An 18,820-nucleotide genomic window follows, 5' to 3' on the forward strand; every position below is an offset into this window, starting at 1 on the left:
AGAAGAGGCGTGGATGAAGATGAAGACACACCCTGAATGCCCACGCAGCGTGCACGTTCGGTAAGTAGAGCACATTCTTTTTTAGGTTATTATTTTAAAACGGGGGGGGGGGTAGTATAATATAACATTTACGGTGCCTAAATAGCCATTTTAAAGCATGATTTTGCTGATAGAGCCCCTTTAAAGATTTGCACTTGACTGTTTTACTTACCCTATATTCACAGGACAGTGAAAATCAGCTGTGTAATGGATGTTTTTTTTTAATGACCGCCATACGACTGCTTTAATGTCACTGACTGTGAATGGGGGCATTCACATGATCGTCATGCTTTATTTTTGGTCCATTTTCATAGATCCCTCCATACACTGCAACATGTGAGGAATATGTGAAAAGATACGCTCCTTGTGTACAAAATGGCCATGAACATTGGACATTTTTCACAGCCAATGTGCACCTAGGCAATTTCATCAGACAGATGTAAAAATGGTATGGTACAGAAACATTTGAAAACATGTTTACAATGTTAATCCCTAACTCATCTGGGCAAAGGTACAATACTTGAGTTTATTAAAGTACCACATGCTTGCCGCAAACATGTCCTAGTATATTTAATATGTCACAATCTAGGCTACTAATTGGTTTCAGATGATACCTTCGTTAATAGTCCACATCCACCAAAGATTTGTAAGACAACACTGAGCAAATGAATGATATATAACAGCAGATTCTGCTAGAGGTCCTCAGATAACACCGAGTTCATTATTAGTAGCACAGATAGTTTTTAACAAAGCATTTTATTCATGGAAAAAACTAAAATTTAGAAATAGTGAAATTATAAATAATAGCAAGATAAAAATACAAGATATATAGATACATCAAATAGTACATAATTAGCACTGTAAACAAAGTCAAGGAGTACAGTACATAAAGGTGTCCAGGATAATTGTTTTTTTGGCAAGAGGGCCAGGGAAGGTGGAAAAAAAATTAACCCATACTCATCTGTCCTTGGACCGTGGTGGAAGACACCTGAGAATCAGGGACAGGCGAGTATGGGTTATTTCACATCTTTAGGATTCTGCCAGTGACATCCAGTTGAAAAAGAATTTGTGCACAATAATGAATATTCTGCAGATTTTAAGACCCACAGCATGTTCATTATTTGATTGTGTTCTAAACAACTTCAGATTAACTCTGCCTGGAGATCCTCTGTGTACTGCAGATCAGCCAGCTGAAATAGCCTTCTACCTGCTTGCTCTGGAAAGAGCATAGTGTTAGCAGTAAAGGCTTGTTCACTCACGTCTCCCCTCCCAGTACTCGCTTACACTCTCCTAAGCCACAACAAGCTCCGCGTTCTCCCAGTATCTGTAACACTAGCCTAGGGAGGCGGGGGCGCGTACGGTGCTCTGCCGGCTTGTGAATGACAGAGGAGAAGACAGAGAAGAACGTCCAGGTGCTTTGGGGAGCAGCAGCGGTTCTGTGCAGGTAAGGTTGAGTGATCAGGATCGAAATTCCGTTCCCGATCTTTTTTAGGCGATCGTGAAATTTACTTGATCGCCGATCGGAATCCGATCTTTTCCGATCCCGATCGCGCAACCCTACAGGCCACCAGTTTAGAAGTGCATCGAAAGCCATAAAGCACTGATGCAGCAAATATAAAACTTAACATTTATTCAACAACCTCTAAAAAATGTCTACAGGGTAAATGTAACCTGAGACATTACTCATAAAAATGGCCAGATGTATACATGCCACAATGAATCAAAGCTGCAACCCCACAAGTTCAGGGAACAGGAACAAAATACAATTTATCACTACAATACTTACGGAAGGCAAGTAAAATTGGTTAGATCTTACCCATAGTCGCCATATCAAGGTGTCGTGGTGTATCAAGGATGGGTTCAGGACAGTCCCTAGATAACCCTATGTCCCTGCCCCTATATCCCAAAAGGAAGTAACTCCCACCCTAACAAGGGTGGTCCCAAGTTTAACCTGTCAAAAAATTTCCCTAACAGTCCCTACATGGCGTTTCAAGGTGTATTGACACCCATCATCAGGGGACCTAACTATTCTTATATAGATAAAAGTTCTCAAAAATACACAAAAGCCCCAGCACAATAGTGCATGGGGAAAACTGATAAGACTCTGGCAAGAGTGATGTCCAGAGAGAGATGGTAACAATGACCAGGATCACAAGCAAAAAAATGTTTTATGTCACAGCATTCCTTACTCTAACTCTTAAAATTTAGCTCCACACACTCATATGTTGACACCACCTACTCTGATCCATTTTTCTGTGCCCCACACAGTATAATGCTCCTACATTCTTCCATTATATGCCTCCACATTATAATGTTGATTTCCAATTTGTCACGGTTGTGACAATGCCCTAACAACTGTATACTGAATGCTGTTTCCACCTCTATGGGAATGGGGTAGGAAAAACTCTCCCTGGCACTACGACGGCTGACTAGGCCCTGCCTGAGGGTGTTGGTCAGCTGTTCGCAAGCAAAGTTTGGCCCCGACAACTTCTGGCTCTCTAAACGCAAAGACCTAACAGACAGATAGGGAGAGAGCTGAAAGAGGCTAGGGACTGGGATGCTAAAAGGCGGTCAACCCTAATGAAAGAATAGGTGCAGCTGCAAAGAGAAACAACCAGGATGGGATATGCTGGAGAACAAACAGGCAGCACAACCATATAAGAGGTATAAGAGGACAGGGGCAAAATATACCTGAAGCCCTAAACAAAAACTCACTAATACAAAGACAGTGTCAGGTAACCAGAAATGCAGGACAGGGGGTTGAGTAGAAATGTTGAGGGTTAAACAGATTCTCACACAAGGCAACACTCCACCACTTCCAAATCAGCTCCTGAGACCGTGCAACTTCCACAAAACATTCCTCCTAAAACCGGGCCAAGAATCCAGGTTGGTAACAACGAAAACCAGTGAGGACTGAAGCCAGTAGTGAGTCTTTTACAGACCCCAGAACTACTTGATTGGTTTATGACAATGTCAAACACCTGAAGCTAGCATTAACTGAGATACCCAGCCAGCTCAAGTATATACTAAGGCAGATACCCAACCCCTGACTCCACAGCTCAGTGGCAAAGAGAACGACCAGAGAACCACAGGACACTGGCTCAAATCCTCAAACAAACACCACCAACTCAGGTCCTGACACAATTACCCCAGTTTAAATTGGGGGAAACTAGAGGAGAACATTAAACTGGGGCATCTGGAGGGTGACATTAAACCATGGGGGCAGTTGGATGGGGACATTAAACTGTGGGGGTACCTGTAGGGTAACTTTAAATTATGGGCAACTAGAGGCAGACATTTCCCCTTCCAGCTACCCCCATAGTTTAATCTTCCTCTAAAGCTACCCTCACGGTTTAATGTCACCCTCCAGTTGCCTCCAGTTTAATGTCCCCTTCCAACCTGTCCCCACTTGAATGTCATACTCTATCTGGCCCCCTTCATCTTTCCCTAGTTTAATGCCCCCCTCCAATTGCCCCCCCCCCCTCCAGTTTAATGTCTCCTCCTTCATCTGCCCCCAATTTAATGTCCCCTTCATCTGCCTTCAGTTTAATGTCTCTTCCTCCATCTGTCCCATTTTAAGGTCCCTCCCTCCATCTGCCTCTAGTTTACTGTCAACGTTTCATCTGCCTCCAGATTAATGTCCCTCCAACTGCCCCCAGTTTAGTGTGAACTTTTCATCTCCCCCGAGTTTAATGTTCTCCCTCCATATGCCCCACAGTTTAAAACACTGATTCTTAACTCGCTCCCCTGCTGCTCTGTCTGAGGTCTGCCTCTCCACACAGCTGAGGGAGCTACAGGTACAATGTGAGTAATGTCATCACATTGCGTCTACAGGGCCGGTGCATATAAGAGCACAGTGATGAAGCAGAGGCTGTCCATGGATGGTTCATGCTTCATCACTGTATTCAACTCATCTGCGTCCTCTGTTACCAACTGGGACCGTGGAACAGGACCCACAATCCAGGATTGTCCTGCCGAATCTGAGACAGTTGGGAGGTATGTATAAATATTCCAGTATTATACAGGGTATTGTTATAGGTTATCTCCCCAGGACAGAGCTGGCCCTTCTAATCAGCCTGTCAAGTCTTTTTCTGTTCCTGGTTAATATACTGCTCCCCCAGCAGCCCATATTAAAAAAGATGGCTGATGCAACCACAGAGTTGAAAAAGGCCTTGAGAAGTGCCCCCTGGACTCCAAAGGCCCTCAGCCTCCTGAGCACATAGAACCTGATGTGACCCTTTCTGTGCAGCCCATCCAGGTGATCAGCCCAGTTTATAAGTTCATTTCAGTTCAATGGTGATTAATAATTAATGGATCTACCATAAATAAATTTGCAAATTCACATGACACAGGCAGAAGTTACAAAGCATTATATGTTTAAAGGTTAAATCATTATTATACAAAATAAATTTAATCTGCCTTTTTGTACTCAGTATACTATCACTGCTTCATCTGAATAGAGAGTTTTCCAAAAAGGTAAGAAAAATATATATATATATATATATTGTTGTTATAACCTTTATTAAAAAATATTGACAAATTATTAATTTTTAGGTTCATGGAAGCTGCAATGGACAGAATTCCATCTGAAGTCCTAAATGGCGTATTCATTAAACATAAAGGCATATACTTGGATTCTGATTATACATCCCCTGAAATTGTAGATGCTATTGAACATATGGAAACAAGGGAAGGTGATGTTTTTCTTGTTACCTACCCAAAATCAGGTAAGTTCACCACTTAAAATTTTCCTTGAAAAGTAGTATAAGAAAAGCTATTATTTTACAGTGGTAGTCTATGAAAAAGAAATCTTACATATAATACAAATTTATAGGAGAAACAGTAATATGAGTTTGTTTTTATTGTTTAGATTTAGTATTCATCAGTTTTTAATTGTCTGGGCAAATGTTAAATTCATTCTGATCAGATTCCATCAGAATTGGAATTGGAATCCATTGAGCACGTGGATCTTGTTAATTAGTAGATAATTAAAATCAAATTATAAGTGTTTGGTTTTCCATGAACTGACTGATGTTTCTCAGTACTTGGACACTTTCTGTACCTCTTGGGAGATCTTGTATTTAGTATGAGTATTCTCAATTTATGGAAATGGAAAGGATTGGCTTTCTCGATGTTAAATTTGTTATTCCTAACAAGGTGTAATATTTTGGTCACTGACTTGACTACTAATGCACTACCTTGATTTTCACCCAGTATTTGATTCCTTCTGTTACCCATCCCCAGTATGAAAGGACTGTGGTGGACACTATTGAACACTCACTAGGGTAGATTTATTAAAACTATCTAATAGTTGGACAGTGAAAACATACAGTAGACAGTCTCAGATTTATCACAGTGTTTGATTCTGGATGATAAATCTGGGTCATCTATAGTATAAGTGAGACATTACTCCGGGTGCCATTTATTGATAACTGCCTTGATTTGACTGTCCGTTACCATCCATTAGCCCTAGACATTAATGTTAAAAAATAACGAATGCTTAACGTTCGTCATAAGTCCATCATTTGACTGAACACAAAAGTCCTATACTTTGCGTTATTATGTCTGCTAAAATAACGGACATGTGACGGATTTGGTGAAAATGGACACTAATGGACAACTGATCAAATCCCAATGAAATCAATGGGATTTTTAATGGATTTAAGACACATCAGTATGTGTCCCTTGTTAACATTTTGTAACGGATAGTAGCAACAGACAGTACTAACGGTAGTGTGAAAGGTCCCTAACAGTATCACATAACCTGCTTTTATTGAATAAATATTATGACCACCACTGGTTAACGTCAATAATAATATCCCAATTTGTAATGTTGCATTTCTTTTGACATTTTATGCAGAAAATATATTTCTACCACATATCATCTTGCTCAGGACGCTTTAATATTTATCTGGTGGAAAATGGCATATTTTATTTAGGGTGTATTCACGACCAAGTTCTAAACTCAGTCCGTGTGTTGGCCATATTTACTGGCCTACACTTTATGCCGGGTGAGGGACTCCTTGCAATACTGTTATCTGAGTTGCTAGAAGTCCCTGGCTCTCAGTGACATATCTCATATCGATTATAGTTCTGCAATATATCTGCTGCAGTTGAATGCATCAATCTACATACTGGACCCCTCTCCTTCTGTCTCTACCCCCTTCCCCCATAGATTGTAAGCCCTCGCGGGCAGGGCCCTCTACCCCACCGTGCCAGTCGGTCACTGTTAGTATTATATCTACCTGTATATTTTGTGTATTGTATGTAACCCCCAAATGTAAAGCACCATGGAATTAATGGTGCTATATAAATAAATAAAAAGAAAAATTATATTCTTGAAACATTCAGTCTCACCCTGTATGTAAATAATATTTGTCAAAATACATTGACTAAAAATGTGTTGACAATTTTTGCAGGCACAATTTGGACTCAGCAAATCATAAGCCTAATATGTAATGAAGGCCATCGAAATGGAACAGAAAATATTAACAATATGACAAGAATGCCATGGCTTGAATATAACATTGACAATGTTGATTTTAGTAGCCGTCCATCTCCTCGTTTCTTCTCAACTCACCTGCCGTATTATCTAATGCCAAGAGATCTGAAGTACAGGAAAGGAAAAGTAAATCATATAATTATTATACAGCATTGGTCTATTAACCCTTTAGTGATTGTCCTGTTTTAGGTCTTTTTGCGTTTTTCCATTCCAAAGGAAAACTCTGCAGACTTTCAGTAAAAAGCGCTGTGGGAAAAACTGTGATGTGTTTCCACTGCAGTTCATCCTGCACCGTTTTTTGACTCATTACGTGGGGCCTTAGCCTTATTTGTAACTTTATGAGGGCTTGTTTTTTTGGGGGAAAAATGACAGGATTTAATGGTACTATTTTGGGGTAGGTTTGTCATTGATTAACTTTTGATTGTCATTTGTCATTGATTAACTTTTATTGATTCTTCCTGGAAAAAAAAATTGAAAAAAACCTGCAAGTTCGGACATTGCCTTTTATGCGATAAATTTTGTTCCATTCACCATTTGGCTTAAATAACCTGAAGAATGGTCTTCTTTACCAGTCGTTGTAAATCTGTCCCATTGTTTTTCTCTATGTAAATATAACAGAGTGACCTTTTTTATGAACATAACTCTAGTGATGAAGCGTATGTCATGTCCATGCACTTAACATGTCTTGATTCAACTGCAAATCCAAAGAAAGCTAAAAATAGTCAATACATTATTATGTTAGTAAAATGTTTAGTGAAGCAAAGGAACATCAATGGAGGTGTATGTTAGTAAAATGAATTATTATTATTATTAGACATTTCCTTTAATTTGGTTATTAAAGAGGTTGTACCAAGATTTGAAGTTATTCCCCATTGATAAGAGCATTCTGCCATCTCCAAAGCTACTACAAAGAATGAATGGAGCAGCAGTATGCCAACTCTATCAGACAAAGAGAACAGGACCCAAATCCACAGGATCGGTAGGGGTCCCAGTGGTCAGAACCCCACCAATTAGGAAATGATTCCCTATGCTATCAATATGCATTAAAGGGGCTCTATCACTGGATTTTCGCTATTTTAGATAAACATATGCCTGAATAGCCTTTAAAGAGGCTATTCAGGCCCTGCTAATCATTTGTTAACCCCCCATTTTATTGAATTACCTTTTAAACATATATGTAAATGAGCCCTACCATGCACCGTAGGCGTTCCGTGCACACCACCACGTCATACTCTGTTCACATCCTCTTTTATTGGTTCTTCTATGTAAATCTCCTCCTGCTTTTGATTCACCAACCTCCAACTGTCTCTACCCGGACGAGTGGAAAAGGACCTGTGATGATGTCACTACTGCTCTGTGATTGGCTTGTCCCTGTGATGAAGTCACTACAAGGTCCATCGTCGTCTTCTAAGTAGTGATCTATGCAGAGCAGGGGCCATATCTCTACTGAGCACATGGAGATCTATGATAGACACAGGGAGCTGCGGCCCCTGCTCTGCATAGATCACTACTTAGAAGACGACGAAGGACCTTGTAGTGACATCATCACAGGTCCTTTTCCACTCGTCTCTGTAGAGAGTTGGAGGTTGGTGAATCCAACCTCCAATAGAGGAGGACGTGAATAGAGTATGATGTGGTGGTGTGCACAGGAACGCCCACAGTGCACGGCAGGGCTCATTTACATATACGTTTAAAAGGTAATTCGTTAAAACAAATGATTAGCAGGACCTGAGTAGCCTTTTTAAAGGCCACTCAGGCATATGTTTATCTAAAATAGCGATAATCCAGTGATAGAGCCCCTATAAAGGGGTTTTCCCATCTCACTGTTTCAGAAGTTTGCCTGCTTTCTCTTCTTATTTCCTGTAATTCCCCTCCCCCCCCCTCCTTCCCCGGCTTACTGAACGGGACACTATGAAGTATCACAATACTTATGCAGATCAGATAATATGCACATGCTTCTAGAGGCAGAGCAGTGAGTGACCTCACTTGTCCTATCTCACAGGTCCATGGTTAAGGAAACACTATGTAAACAATGGGAGGAAAAAGTTCATATAGCAGTCAAACAAAGCAGGATTTCTAAAGTAAAATATTAGGATAAGTCTTCAATTTACATAAGCTACTAGTATAGATAACATCCTTGAGATGGGAATACCCCTTTAACCTCAAATATTGGTACAAGATTACAATGTTGGTACAACATGAAATTATCACATTATTTTATTAATACAAATTGTAATGAAGCGTTCATTTTAATTTTTTTCAGATTATATATGTGTGTCGAAACCCAAAAGATGCCATGTTGTCCTTTTACCACTTCTACAAACTGAAACCAAACATAAAAGATACGATAAATTGGGAAACATTCCTAGAAGGCTTCCTATCAGGGAAAAGTAATGGAATTATTTTTTGATCTTATAAGTAACCCGGTTGAAGTGTTTTTAGTATTTATTAGTGGTAGTCTGAAAATAAACTTTTGGTGCTGGTTTAAATCTGTGTTTTTATGAAACAACCTTCGATTGTACAATGGTACCATAACATAAATGTCTTGTTATTTTACAGTCTTCGGTGGCTCATGGTTTGGTCATGTTAGAGGCTGGTATACACACAAAGAGGATTTCAACATACTGTTTGTGACATATGAAGAAATGAAAAAGGTAATAAGCAGCGTATTTGATAAGAAAATGTACATGTGCTCATAAAGTGAATTCAAGATGCAACAGCATCCAGTTGGAATTTATCTTTATTGTATGTGAAGATTTTATGACTTTTTAATTTTTCCGCTCTCAGAGCCATATGAGGTCTTAATTAGAGATGAGTGAGTACTATTCGAAACTACCGTTTCGAATAGTACGCTCCCATAGGAATGAATGGGAGCGGACGGCGCGCAGGGAGTTAAGCGACAGGACGCCGGCCCTTGTTGCGTGCTGCATCCATTCATTCCTATGGGAGCGTGCTATTCAAAATGGTAGTTTCGAATAGTACTCGCTCATCTCTAGTCTTAATGTCTGTAAGACAAATTTTTCTTCATGTTGTATGATGATGTATTCTATGTTTTGGTTCAAACTAAATTTATATGCTTTTATTTACATTTTAACCCATTAACAAAAATCCAAAACTGTGAAAACATTTTTTTTTTAAACTACACCATATTCTGACACCCATACATTTTTTATACTTCTGTGTATGGGAATGCATAGGGTATCTTTTTTTGCAGGCCCATAGTTATACCATTTTGGGGAATTGCTATCGCTTTGATCAGTTTTTGTTCAAATTTTTATCAGAGGCAAAACAGTGAAGAAACGGTGATTTGTCACTTTTGATTTTATTTCCCCGCTATGGCGTTTACCGCACAGGTAAAATATTTTTATAGATTTGTAGAGCGGGCATTTTCAGATACCGAATATGAATGTGTTTCACAGTATTTAAGTACTTTTATATGTGTTCTAGGGAAAGGGGGGTTATTTGAACTTAACATTTTTTTATATTTATTAGACCCCTAATGAAATGCATTACAATGGTAGTGAATTGCCAAAAAATGGCATTTCTATTGAGCAGCCTGCATTAGAAAGATAAGGCTCCCAGCTGTAATAGTAATGGGACGCCAGCCCTCGAGCTTGCTGCGGGTGCCGGCAATCCCCGGCCAAATGGCAGCACCTGTGCGAAACCATTAAAATGACACCTCGGTCAGCTTTGACCGAGGCGCCAGAGGGGTTAATGCCAGCAGAGACTCAACGGTTATGGTGGCCACTTGACTCCCGAGCGGCTGCCATATTTAAACACCCCACATCTACAGTACTATTACGGCGGATATCAGGAAGGGGTTAACATACAATACAATGCACATCCCTTACACCTTACATCTTAGCACAATACAATATTGTGACATGCTACCAAAAGCATTGTGAAGCTATGAACCACAACAGAACCACTGGGTGGCTGCAAAACAAATAGTATATTACTTTGTGATAGAATATTGCAAAAAAAATGCTCACACATCTGAAAATGTGGAGTAAAGGGAATCCCAGTTGTCACAAGAACGTGGGTCCACAAGTAGTCTTGAGTGTCCTTTTGAATATAGTAATAGAACTGACAGTTGGTTACCACTATATGTAGGCAAATCTGTTTGTAATTAGCTGCTTTCATACTGAATATTCCAAATGGCGAATCGCTTTCGATAAACAAAATGGCTGCACTACGAGAAAATGGCCACCATCACGTTTTGCCAGGAAATACAGAGCAGACATGTGTGCAGCGACTCACGCTTGACTGTAATATGGTAGCAACATCTGACAGCCTCTCAGCCAATAGAGAGTGGTAGGTGGACCTTACAATGCTGATACCATATGGTGTATAAAAGCTTGGACACTTGTGATCAGCTTTCAGTTGTTGTAATGATGGACATGCAAATAGATCTGTGGTAATAGTAACGATTCTAACCATTGCGCAGACCTAGGGGAACCTTTCAGTATGGGGATGGTGGCACTGCTGGTCGTAATCGCAGACATGTTTATGTTGTTGCTGGCAGTAGCAACTACATAAGGTAATCTCCCATATGGGAATCTTTTTCTACATTGCCAAAAGATAAATCTGTGGCAATATGTAAGCAAATTAACCATGGCCAAGCAGGAACAAATATAGGAATGACATCTCTATGTACCAACATGAAAAAGCATCACTCTCTAATTTGGTAAACAGACTTGACATAAGGCTGTTCTCCTACTCCTCCCCATGATCTTCCTTGTAGACAGGTCTCATCTACACTGGCAGCGGCCACAATTCAGAAACCCAGCAAGGCCAGGTGCTAGTTCCTACCCAATTGCACAAGCCCAGTTTCAACACAATGCAAGTCCCATCCCCCTACTCTGGATTCTTTCTCTCTGGACTGGTTTCCACCACCATCTTCACCAGGGCAAGTTGCTTCCATTCCTCTTCCTTCTTGTCCACCCCCATTTCATAGGTATAAGGTGAAGCACTGCAATACAATTTTGCAATTAATGAACCTGGATCAGAGATGCCAAACAGCAGATGAACTGCTTTGCTGTAACTTGCACCAAGTATCCCACTGCATGGCTCCTTGCCAACTGGGCAGGGTTGCCAGTTAGGATGACACCAATATTGTTACTGCACAGTTATAACGAATAACACATTGTCCCTGTATGGGGCATGTTCTTAATCTTTATAAAAAGAGGTACTCCTCATAGTCAGAAAAATCTCTATGCATTTCAGCCATTGTTATATTGAAAAACAACCTGCTCAATTTGCAGCGCCAAAATTGTCTGCCTTTGCACCACCTTTTCTGTGACATTCCAACTTGGTGGAGCTCAACTTTAAACATGCTGGAGCATCGGTGTGAGCAACAGAAGGCAATGATTGATTGCATGCAGCAGACCACAGGGACAATATGTTACTTTGAGATACATCATTGGAGGCTAAAGAAGCAAGCCTGCCAGCTTCTCAAGCCCTTTGAAGAAACCACCAAATTTGTTAGCAGGGACGACTGCAGCATCAGCAATGTGTTCCCTCTATTGTATATCTTACAGGAAACCCTTACATTCATGCAACGAGGGATGGAAGAGGAGGAACAGTTGCCACCTCTTATTCAACATAATCGCTCTGTGTTGATGGAGTAGGATGAAGATCCAGGCTAGGGTCATTATGGTAGAGGAAATGGGACTCCTAGACTGAAAGAGGATTCAGTAAGGACCCTTGATATGTCACAGGAACAGCCAGGGGAGGAGGATGAAATTTGTTTCAAAATAATGATGGTGATGATGGTGACCACACTGGCCAAGAAAACCGACCATGACAGTCCCCTTGTTCCATACATATGCTGACAAGCATGACAGCCTGTATGCTAAGCTGCTTACACAACAACAAGATTATTATTAGAATCAAGCCAAGGGATGAGTACTGAATGGCAGTGCTCTTAGAAAAAGTGGAGGAATTGTTCGCTGGTTCTCAAAGGGAAGAAAAATTTGAGAATTATCAGGATAGGCTATATACCCAGCTTGTCACACCGTTTAGGAAGAACGTGCAATTGCCAATCACATGTGTACCCAGATGGCCTGTGCCACTCCCAGTCCATCACACTCAGCCAGTGGTCCACCTCTTCTGCCTGTGTCAGGAGGAGTAAAAGCAGCAGCAGGCCCAGTGCCGTATCTGGAAGATGATTAACCAAGAATTTTTCAGCTTGCAGTGTCGACCAGAGCCACAACAGGCAACTGAGACCCACTGCCTGCACCAGCAGGAACATTCATACCTAGAGTGCACCTATATTCTTGTAGGTAACTCTGACCACATGGAATTCTCGGTCAATAAGTCAGAGTAGTGGAAGGAGCTGGCTCAGTTTGTCATGTTAGGGCCCCTTCACACGGCGGATACGCTCACTGCTTTGGAGCGTGTAAACGTTCCGTAGCAGCGGCGTCTAAAGCAGTTCCCATTGTTTTCTATGGGAGCCGGCAGACGCGCGCTCGCCATAGAAATGAATGGAAAAAGCAGCCCATTCATTTCTATGGCGAGTGCGCGTCTGCCGGCTCCCATAGAAAACAATGCGATCTGCTTTTAGACGCCGCTGCTACGGAACGTTTACACACTCCAAAGCAGTGAGCGTATCCGCCGTGTGAAGGGGCCCTAAGTTTTATTTTGTCAGCCTCGTGTTATGGCCAAAAGGGTGCTGCTGGTGACGTTGTAATGCCTAAAAGGACAAAAATGTCCACAGGTAGCATAGAGAAAAGTAACTTTTATTAAAATGAATCGGGCACGTATACGTAAGTATTTTCAAACTCTGGTTGATGCCTCCAAATAGCGCTGCCACTGTCTAACTTTATCACCATCTTCCATTTACTGTACTGCTGCTGATGCTGGCCGCTACAAATAAAAAGCTACTACCACTCCGACAGCCTGGTCCATCAGATTATGCCCTCCTGCATTTCTACAAATGATGCCATAGCTACCACCACTCCCACCTTTCAGTCAGAAAAGTAATGTGGCCTGATCCATCATATTATGCCTTTCTGCAATGCCAGAAATGTTGCCATAGCTACTACCACTACCACCACTCAGCCAGACATGTCCTGCGGCCTGGTCCACCATCACATTCCACTATACCACACTGTTGGTGTCACTGTCAGGGTATTGATATAAAAAAAAAAAAAAAAAAAAAACAATTTTGATTTCAGATCTGCTCCCATCACCGGATAATTTTTGTTGGCTTTTAGTTTTTTATTTGTTTTTTTTTTTTAAAGCCAATTTTTCATCACTTTTCAAGTTAATCATAACCACAAATTTGTCTCCCAAATAACAATAAGCCCCTGTAACACATATAAACCATCAAAATATGCAAATTTTTCCACAAAACCTTTGTTTTTTGCAATAGAGCTGCAATTGTGCCTAGAAAACCACAGGCAAGCACCTTTCCCCCCTAAAAAAAGGGTAATTTTTGGAGTGATTTAAAAGTTAAATGCAGAAAGCGTCGGAGTTTATATCCACTGTTTACCTATAATTTTTTCCATAGACATACCTTTCACATCCACTGTGGTTTTGGAAATCGAAGGATGTCAATTATAACTATGGAAACATATGTAGGGCACATGTTGGGTGTTTAACCCCTTAATAACGCAGCCCAAAAGTGCATTAAGGACATGGCCTCATTGACATATGTCAATTTATATGGCAATAACTTTGAGACGCTTTAACTTACACAAGTGATTTTGAGATTGTTTTTTCGTGACACATTGTACTTCAGGTTAGTCATAAACATTGATCAATATCTTTGTATTTATTTAAAAAAATAGGAAATTTGATAAGTTGCAATTTTCAAAATGTGAAATGCTCTGCTTATCAGACAGTCATACCAGCCAAACACATTAATAAATATTATCCACCATATCTTTGCTTTATATTGGCATCATCTTTTAATCGTCCTTTAATTTATTTAGAAACTTACAAGTGTAATAGAGATTTTCCAGATTTACTAGAAAATTTCCCAAACTGATTTCTTAAGGACCACTTCAGTTCTGAAGGGAATTATAAAGGCCAATATATTAGAACCCCACCCCCCCATAAATTACCCCATGTTCAAACTATACCACTGAAATAATTCAAAAAAGCGTTTTGGAAGTTTGTTAATTCTTTTATCATTTGACGGGAAAACTTAAACATTTCATTTTTTTCATTTTGCCCTAAAATTAAAACATTCACAGAGGGTTAAAGGAAAAATTGCATCTCACAGTTTGGTATGCAATTTCTCCTGAGCATAGAAATACAAACAGCATGTGGAAGGGAGGGAGCAACACTTAGCATTTGATAAGAAGATTTTGCTGGAATAGTTTTCAGGGGACATGTTTCATTTACAGAGCCCCTAGAGTACCACAACAACGTAAACCCTCCAAAAGTGATCCTCTTTTGGAAATAACACCTCTGTCAGAATTTATCAAGGCTTATAGTGAGCATTTTGACCCCATATCCATTTCACACGTTTTATTAACATTGGAATGCGTAAATGAAAAATTACTAAAACGTCACGTTTTCCCCAAAGTTTTTGTTTTTACAAGGGGTTAAAGGGGTTCTCCCATCTCAGTCTTTCAGTCAGGCTGCATGCAGTGTCTGCTTCTCACTTCCTGTATTTCTTCTCCCCCCCCTCCCCCTCCCCCCTCCGAACGGGATACAGAACACTTAAGCAGAGCAGATAATATACACATTTTTGTACAGAAGGGTTCAGTGTTATGTGTGTGTTTATATAGAGAGATAAGATACCAGGCTTTATCAGCAAACTTCAATTAGCTGAATGTATTGTCCTGCCGACACTAAGTAAGAGACATCACTTATCCTATCTCCCAGGTCGTGGTTATAACAATGCTGTGTAAACAATGGGAGGAATAAGGTCAGGTCACATAGCAGGCAAAGAAAGCAGAATTTCTGAAGCAATATATTTAGAAAAAGGCTTCAATTTACATAAGCTACTAGTATAGATAAGATCCTTGAGATGGGACAACCCCTTTAAAAGAGAAAAATTACCCCTTATGGGTACATGGTCGGGCTCAGAATGGAAAGACGCTATTTGGCTTTTGGAGGGCAGGACAGGATTTGCAGAGCCCTTAGAGTGCCAGTGATTTATTGATATACATGCATTGGCTAAATTGATTTGCACCATGATGTTACACAAGACTATGTGCTAGTTATGATGTTATATGAAGTTATGATGTTGGCAATTATGAAATTAGTTTTCTATTCCCTTACTTGTCTTCTCTGGTTATTTTTTCACGTCTGTTTCAGGACCTACGATCTGCTGTCCTGAAAATATGCAAATTTCTGGACGTAAACCTTGATGAGAAAGCAGTAGACACAGTGGTGGAAAAAGCAACTTTTAAGAACATGAAAGATGATCCTCTTGCCAATTATAAATTTGTTCCAAATTCCTTACTAGACCAAAGAAAAGGAAACTTTCTACGTAAAGGTAAACAAGTAGATTAATCTGGTTGTCTCAGAATAAAAAAAAAATTGATGGAGGAAAATGTTCTGCACGGAAGCCGCCGCTTTTAGTTTAAAAATAACAAACACTCGACGGTCACCTGACAGACCCTGCAGGGCTCCATGTGTAACCAGCTTTTTAGCGGTCCGTCTCTCCATTGCACGGGTTCCATGATGGACCCCAATGACGGGGTTTGAGTGCTACTGTGAACCTAGCATAAAAGAAAGTCTACAGCCAGTCACTGACCTCAGCAGTCATGTCTAATATATTTATTTATTTATTTATTTATTTGCATTTGGGGATATACAATTGGCAAAGAGTGTCTTATTTTTTTAGTGGCCTGTGGGATGCCTAGACTTAAGCACTGTAGAGATCTGAATGCTTTATGTTTGTAAAAGGTCACAATTTTTATAGACTAAAGGCTGAGGCCCCACGTTACAGAAAAGCTGCATTTTTTTGTTGCAGAATTTGCTGCGGTTTGTTGAGCCAAAATGAGGGAGATTGGCTCCAAAAGGAGTAGGAAATATAAACTAAGAAATAATACCATGAGGTTAACTCCAGGCTTTGGCTAAAAAATAATGCAGCAAAATGTCAATAAAAAACGCATCTTATCTGCACCATGTGGCCTCAGCCTTACAAATCTCTTAAAGAGATCACTTGGGGTACATGCAGTTTTATATATCGCTAGAAAGCCGACAGTGTGCTGAATTCAGCACAGTATTGTCTTTCATGTTCTAACTATTGAACGCTTTCACGGCTTTCTAACGCGTTCCTCCCCGCTCTCATAGTACAGCGCTATAGGCGCTGCTGTGAGGAAGGGCGTTCCTGACTGACTGTCAGAAACGCCCTTCTGATGGTGAGGAGCTACGGTACCAGCACCGATAGCTCTTCACCGGGGGCACAGAATGGGAAATTTCTAGTGGTATATAAAACCACATGTGCCCCAAGTGATGAAAGGTCCTCTTTAAAACGGGTTTAATGTTAAAAAGTAGAGATGAGCGAGTACTGTTCGGACGCGGAGTACGCGAGTACGCTCACATAGAAATGAATGGACGTAGCTGGCACCCGGGCGGGTTAAGCGGCCGGCCGCTGTCAAAGCGGAAGTACCAGGTGCATCCATTCATTTCTATGGAGCGTGCTGTTCGGATCGGCTGATCCGAACAGTACTTGCTCATCTCTATTGAAAAGACATATACATAAATCAGTATTTTCCAAACTGACACATGGATCCAGTTGTTTATAAATCATAAAAGCAATGGGGCTGATTTAGCATTATGTGCCAGAAAACTGGCATACAAACCATGAAAAAAGTCACTTTTATGTAAGATTTTAAGTCAGATTTCTTTTTTCAAAAAAATTGCTTAAGTTTTATATTCCGCATGCCACTTTCATTGAAGAAAATTTTACGGGTGGGGGGGGCAAAATTATCTTTTATGTCAGTTTTCTGGCTTAAATCATGGCTGAAATCTACGCCAGCGAAGAGCTGGTGTAGTTTTTTTTATGTGCATGGACCCCAGACGATGTGCCTAATTTATGCACTTCATCATAACAGGTCCATATGCTGGTGGGACAAAGGTTATCAGGACCAGCATATAAAATGCCTATTTTGATAAATTGTGCCTAATGGTACACCATATCCACATGATATCAAACATTGATTGATTCTATCAGCAAAATTTTGCTGTATGAGCCCCACATATGCGTGAATAGCCTTTACAAAAGGTTATTCAGGCACCGCTAATCTTATTTTAAACCCCCATCCCGTTTTAAAATAAAACTATAAAAACATATAGGTAAATCATACCTGAACATGCACCCTGGGCAGTGAAGCACGATCGGACATCATCTTCTGGCACGCCTACCTCTTCTTTCTTCTTCTTTCGGCGACGCCCTCCGGTTCTGGCTCTTCCCCGGCTTCATCTTCATCCTCTCCCGGCGGTTCAAATCCAATTGGTCGAAATCCGGCGCGTGCGCAGTAGCGCTCCCTCGGAGCACTGCCATTGAGAAAAATGGCGCCAGAGTGTGCGGATTTGAACCGTCGGAAGAAGATGAAGCCGGGGAAGAGCCAGAACCAGAGGGCGTCGACAAAACAAGAAGAGGTAGGCGTGCCAGAAGATTACGTCGGATCGTGCATCACCGCCCAGGGTGCACGTTCAGGTATGATTTTCATAGTTTTATTTTAAAATGGGACGGTAGTTTAAAATAAGATTAGCGGTGCCTGAATAGCCTTTTCAAAGGCTATTCACGCATATGTGGGGCTCATACAGCAAAATTTTGCTGATAGAGCCCCTTTAAATAGAGGTACAAACTCATTTGAACTAGTAGAATAAATGGCAAGATAGCAAGTAAATGGACATTCTAAATAATGGCACTGGTCTATTTTATAAAATGTTGGCAAGGACATGCATACTCATCTGAGTTTCTATTCATATTCTATATTGCAATGTTACACTGGCTCATCTTTCCTTTATACTCTATACCAGGGATTGTTGGTGACTGGAAAAATGTAATGACTGTGGCACAGAGTGAGATTTTTGACAAAGTCTACAAAGAGAAGATGGGAGATCTACCTATCAAGATGTTGTGGGACCTCAATGAAGAAACTGCATCGTAGAATTCTATAATCGTCATAATTAGCCAGGGTTGCTACTTTCCAATTTTTTGATGCATCTTTAAAGCCAAAGCCAGGGGTGGATGGAAAAAAAAGGTCCATTTGTCCTTTTATATATTCTCACATGATTTTGCCTTCAAAAACTGCATCAGAAAATCTGACCGTAGAAACATACCCTTAGGGCTCGTTCACACGGTGT

At 40.5% G+C, this 18,820-nt stretch overlaps 1 protein-coding gene across 1 annotated transcript; it reads left to right on the forward strand.

Annotated features, from left to right (window-relative positions):
- The first annotated feature begins 4,609 nt into the window (after positions 1 to 4,609).
- LOC142197639 (amine sulfotransferase-like) lies at positions 4,610 to 18,624 on the forward strand. Its single transcript, XM_075268108.1, has 6 exons — positions 4,610 to 4,766; positions 6,459 to 6,667; positions 8,805 to 8,931; positions 9,101 to 9,195; positions 15,815 to 15,995; positions 18,494 to 18,624. Exons 1-6 carry the CDS (start codon positions 4,610 to 4,612, stop codon positions 18,622 to 18,624), a joined length of 900 nt encoding a protein of 299 aa, XP_075124209.1.
- The last annotated feature ends 196 nt before the right edge of the window (positions 18,625 to 18,820 follow it).

The sequence above is a fragment of the Leptodactylus fuscus genome, chromosome 3, assembly GCF_031893055.1.
Source record: "Leptodactylus fuscus isolate aLepFus1 chromosome 3, aLepFus1.hap2, whole genome shotgun sequence".
In the NCBI taxonomy this organism is placed as follows: Eukaryota; Metazoa; Chordata; class Amphibia; order Anura; family Leptodactylidae; genus Leptodactylus; species Leptodactylus fuscus.